The sequence below is a fragment of the Salmo salar genome, chromosome 10, assembly GCF_965601325.2.
Source record: "Salmo salar chromosome 10, fSalSal1, whole genome shotgun sequence".
Lineage (NCBI taxonomy): Eukaryota > Metazoa > Chordata > Actinopteri > Salmoniformes > Salmonidae > Salmo > Salmo salar.
The window spans coordinates 60,016,183-60,022,182 of NC_138300.1; the positions used below are offsets into that span (position 1 = coordinate 60,016,183).

At 45.4% G+C, this 6,000-nt stretch overlaps 1 protein-coding gene across 2 annotated transcripts in view; it reads left to right on the forward strand.

Annotated features, from left to right (window-relative positions):
- The window catches only part of tprgl (Tumor protein p63-regulated gene 1-like protein), a 56,977-nt gene extending 51,461 nt beyond the window's left edge, over positions 1-5,516 (forward strand). The window contains exon 6 of one of the 2 annotated variants that reach the window (XM_045687199.2): positions 4,840-5,516. In XM_045687199.2, the coding sequence (XP_045543155.1) occupies positions 4,840-5,034 (195 nt within the window). In that variant the 3' untranslated portion in view covers positions 5,035-5,516. The remainder of the gene's footprint in view (positions 1-4,839) is intronic. The other variant, NM_001173777.1, reaches the window with a different exon arrangement.
- Positions 5,517-6,000: the final 484 nt, after the last annotated feature.

The window sequence follows — 6,000 nt, forward strand, 5'->3', positions numbered from 1 at the left end:
CTACCATTTACACCCTACCACCCTACCACCCTGCCATCCTACCATCTTACACCCTACCACCCTACCATCCTAATACTCTACACCCTACCACCCTACCATCCTACACCCTACCACCCTAATACTCTACATCCTACCACCCTACCACCCTGCCACCTACCATCTTACACCCTACCACCCTACCATCGTAATACTCTACAACCTACCACCCTGCCATCCTACCATCCTACCACCCTAATACTCTACACCCTACACCCCTACCATCCTAATACTCTACACCCTACCCTCCTATCATCCTACCACCCTACCATCTTACACCCTACCCTCCTACCATCCTACCACCCTAATACTCTATACACTACCTTCCTACCACCCTACCATCTTACCATCCTACCACCCTAATGCTCTACACCCTACCACCCTACCATCTTACACCCTACCACCCTACCATCCTACCATCCTACACCCTAATACTCTATACACTACCCTCCTACCACCCTACCACCCTAATGCTCTACACCCTACCAATCTACCACCCTTCCACCCTACCAAACTACCTCCCTACTACCCTAATACTCTACACCCTACCACCCTACCATCCTACCACCCTACCATCCTACCACCCTAATACTCTACACCCTACCACCCTACCACCCTACCACCCTACACCCTACCATCCTACCACCCTACCATCCTACCATCTTACACCCTACCACCCTAATACTCTACACCCTACCATCCTACTTTCTTACACCCTACCACCCTACCACCCTGCCATCCTACTATCCTAATACTCTACACCCTACCACCCTCAAACCCTACCATCCTACCATCGTACACCCTACCACCCTAATACTCTACAGCCTACCACCCTACCATCCTACCAAACTTCACCCTACCACCCTAACACTCTACACCCTAAAACCCTACCATCTTACCATCTTACACCCTACCATCCTAATACTCTATACCCTACCACCCTACCATCCTACACCCTACCACCCTAATACTCTTCACCCTACCACCCTACCATCCTACCATCTTACACCCTACCACCCTACCATCTTACACCCTACCACCCTACCATCCTAATACTCTGCACCCTACCATCCTACACCCTACCACCCTAATACTCTACACCCTACTACCCTGCCATCCTACCATGTTAAACCCTACCATCCTAATACTCTACACCCTACCACCCTACCACCCTAATACTCTACACCCTACCACCCTACCACCCTGCCATCCTACCATCTTTTACCCTACCACCCTACCATCGTAATACTCTGCACCCTACCACCCTGCCATCCCACCATCCTACCACCCTAATACTCTACACCCTACAGCCCTACCATCCTAATACTCTACACCCTACCCTCCTATCACCCTACCACCCTACCATCCTACCATCCTACCACCCTATCATCTTACACCCTACCTTCCTACCACCCTACCACCCTACCATCCTACCACCCTAATACTCTACACCCTACCCTCCTACCACCCTACCATTATACCACCCTACCATCTTACATCCTACCATCCTACCACCCTACCACCCTAATACTCTATGCACTACCCTCCTACCACCCTACCATCTTACCATCCTACCACCCTAATGCTCTACACCCTACCACCCTACCATCTTACACCCTACCACCCTACCATCCTACCATCCTACACCCTAATACTCTATACACTACCCTCCTACCACCCTACCATCTTACCATCCTACCACCCTAATGCTCTACACCCTACCACCCTACCACCCTACCATCCTACACCCTACCACCCTACCAAACTACCTCCCTACTACCCTAATACTCTACACCCTACCACCCTACCATCCTACCACCCTAATACTCTACACCCTACCCCCTACCATCCTACCACCCTACCTTCCTACCATCCTACCACCCTACCCTCCTACCATCCTACCACCCTACCATCCTACCACTCTACACCCGACCATTCAAATCAAATCTAATTTTATTGGTCACATACTCATATTTACCAGATGTTATTGCGGGTGTAACGAAATGCTTGTGTTCCTGGCTCAACAGTGCAGTAATATCTAACAATTCACAACAATACACACAAATCTAAAGTAAAAGAATTGAATTAAGAAATATATAAATATTAGGATGAGTAATGTCGGAGTGGTATTGACTAAAATACAGTAGAATGGAATACAGTATATACATATGAGATGAGTAAAGCATTATGTTAACAATATTAAAGTGAATAGTGTTCCATTATGATTCCATGTCTATGTTTATAGGGCAGCAGCCTCTAAGGTGCAGGGTTGCGTAACCAGCTGGAAGCCGGCTAGTGATGGCTATTTAACAGTCTGATGGCCTTGAGATAGAAGATATTTTTCAGTTGGGCAGACCGCACCACCCCCTGGAGAGACTGTACCAGCAGGGGCGAAAATCTGATATCCACTTTGGAGGGGACAATTACATGAAATTTTCTCAAGAGCAATTCCTGAGGGGGACACCAAAAGTAGTGCTGTAACACATAGCCTACATTGTAATATGGCAAATGTATATTGAGGAACCAAAGAAATAAGGTGTTTGCCGTACTCCTAACTACCGGTACCCAAAACTACACAACTAATCACAACAGCAATACCATTGCCTTTAACAAATCTTAGTTCAGTCACCAGTTTAAGTTGAGAGTGGGGGTATCCATGGCATTTTCCAATTATGTTCCTATTTTACAAGTCAAAAAAATTGAGAACCTTTCATAATGTTGCCAAACAAAGACTCAACAAACTTACCTGAGACTCCCTGTCTCTGCCAGTCTGTCCCTGCATATCTGTACCCAACTCTGCTGTCTGTGTGCCATCTGTTGCCTGCTCTGCCTAATGACATCATTGTGAAACATTTCCATTAGAATTTAATTTCTTTCTTATGAACATTTTATCAACTAGTCTTAGAGATATTAGGCTACTAGGGTTCTTACTATGCGTTTTGGTGTATTGAAAAATACTCTGATGTCCGTCTTTTATTTTTCTGCCATTTTTCTACCTGGCTGGCTACACACACAGTGTGTAGGTTATTTACAGTAGGAGATGGGCTTCTATCATATTCAATCATTCTATATGGGCTTCGATCTAAAAGGTAGCTAGCAAATGTGAAACGGATTAAAATGACAAGAGTTGACAGCTGTATGAGTTCACCATTTACACAACATATGCTGCAACCTTTTGTAATTTTAATAGTTTGTTTCATATTGGCTGGCTTCCAACAATAGCTGAATTTGCAAAGCTAGCGAGCACCAATTCAGTTTCAGTGGTGTTTGCTATAATCTTTGCTACCCGGGTTAAATAAAGGTGAAATTAAATAAATAAAAGTTCCCTTGCGACAATTTAGCTTTTGCAACGAGACCATTAAATATATTTAAGACAATGGTAGATGAGAGTGTAGTTCTGTTCAGTTTGGACTTCAGTTTATCGCTAACCTTATCACAGGGACTTTGAAGCACTAACTTACATCATCTGCATGCTGATTCCATCTTTGACGACGCCACATAAATGGAATAGGTACTAGCTAGCTTAATAGTTAATATTTGCGCGCTAGCTCTGCATATTCAGCTAGTGTGTGTGTGCGCGATTGACTGGATGAACCTCACGGCAGTTACGTAGCAAGCTAAGGAACTGGCAGTGGATCAAACCATTGTGAGGCAAAGTGCGGGGGGGTCGCAATCTTTTGAAACTTAAAAACGCGCTATTAAGTGTCGATAATCAGCACAATTGCTTTCATTGCGTATTATTAATATAATTTAAATTACATAGTTATGTTTCAGTGATATATTGGGGGGGACAAATCATATTTTTCCCAGGATGGGGGGGTCGTGTCCCTCCCGGGATTTCCGCCCCTGTGTACCAGGCGGTGTTACAGCCCGACAGGATGCTTTCAATTGTGCACCTCAATTTGTGAGGTTCTTAGTGGCCGAGCCGAATTTCTGTAGCATTTCAGATCGTCAGTGATCTTCCCTCCATCCCTTTCTCCCTCACTTTCTCAAATGACAAGACACACGGCCATGTGCATTAGATCACCTGCTGTGTCTCGCCGAACTGTGCCGATTCAACATGTAGAATAGTCGGGAAATGAGTAGAACATTGCAGCCGATGTTCTGTGGTCAGAGGCAATAGAAAGGCCAAACGCTGTTTTAACTGTTCCTCATTCTGGCATGTTTCCTCTTCCTCTCTCTCCCTCCTCTCTTCCTCTCTCTCTCTTCCTCTCTCTCTCTCCTCTCTCTCTTCCTCTCTCTCTTCCTCTCTCTCTTCCTCTGTCTTTCCCTCCTCTCTTCCTCTGTCTCTTCCTCCTCTCTCTCTCCCATTTCTCTTCCTCTCTCTCCCTCCTCTATCTCTCCCTCCTCTCTCCCTCTTCTATCTCTCCCTCCTCTCTCCCTCTTCTATCTCTCCCTCCATCTCTCCCTCCTCTCTCCCTCTATCTCTCCCTCCTCTCTTCCTCTCTCTCCCTCTCTCTCTTCCTCCCTCCTCTCTTCCTCTCTCTCTCTCTCCCTCCCACCTCTTTTCCTCTCTCTTATTCTCTCTTCCTCTCTCTTCCTCTCTCTCCCTCCTCTCTCTCCTCCCTCTCTTCCTTCTCTCTTCCTCTCTCTTCTTCTCTCTTCCTCTCTCTTCTTCTCTCTCCCTCTCTCTCTTCCTCTCTCTCTTCCTCTCTCTCTTCCTCTCTCTCTTCCTCTCTCTCTTCCTCTCTCTTCCTCCTCTCTCCCTCTCTCTTTCTCCTCTCTCCATCCTATCTTCCTCTCTCTCTCCCTCCTCTCTCTCTCTCCTATCTTCCTCTATCTCTCCCTCCCTCCCTTTCTCAGATCCAGAGTTTCCGTGAGCAGCTGATGGAGGCAGCCCAGAAGGCCCACCTAAAGACACCCGTCCCTGGGAAGGCCAACGGGGTCCTGGTGCTGAACCAGCCCCTGCTCATCGAGGCCTACGTGGGTCTCATGTCCTATATCGGTAACAAGAACAAACTGGGGTACAGTCTGGCACGGGGAAACGTTGGGTTTTAAACCAGGATTTGGCTTTGTGCTTTTTAATGTACAATACTACTTCATTACTTAACCCTATTTTACAGTTGTGGCCGAGTTACAGATTTGAAGTAATATTGTATATTTTTTGTATACATCGTGTTTTAAAAGCTCTAGTGAGACATTTTTAAATGTATATTTGTACTTGATTTGCTTCTGAATACTTTGTTTACATTTATTTTGTCCGATTTACAGATTTTAAATAGTATTGTCTATTTGTATTTAATAGTTCACAACATGGAAGGAAATGTTTTTACCCTCATTTCAAATGTGCTTTAGAGGTTATTTGTTGGTTGGTTTTCTTGGCTTGTTCAACTACAGTCAGTCTGAAATTGAAATGTATGTAGTTCTCTATCATTTGCATTACCTAAAGGCTAAGGGATAGTCTACTGTAATTTCATACACAAATTACCATGCCAAATTGTTCCTGCCATCACAGTCAATAAAGTTTTCGCATTACCATCCGTGACTGTACAGCTCTGATTTACCATCCTCTAACTGAATCACTTAATGTACAAACAGACATTTTACCAGGCTCCTGAGTGGCGCAGCGGTCTAAGGCACTGCATCTCAGTGCTAGAGGCATAACTACAGACCCTGGTTCAATTCCAGGCTGTATCACAACCGGCCGTGATTGGGAGTCCCATAGGGCGGCGCACAATTGGCCCAGCATCGACCGGGTTTGGGTTTGGCCTAGGTAGGCCGTCATAGACTGAATTTGTTCTCCAGTTAAATAAAGGTTAAGCTCTCTTGGGTAAGGGGCAGTATTTTTACGTCCGGATGAAAAGCGTGCCCAAAGTAAACTGCCTGTTACTCAAGCCCAGAAGCTAGGATATGCATATAATTGGTCGATTTGGATAGAAAACACTCTAAAGTTTCTAACACTGTTAAAATGATGTCTGTGAGTATAACAGAACTGATATGGCAGGCGAAACCCGAGGACAAACC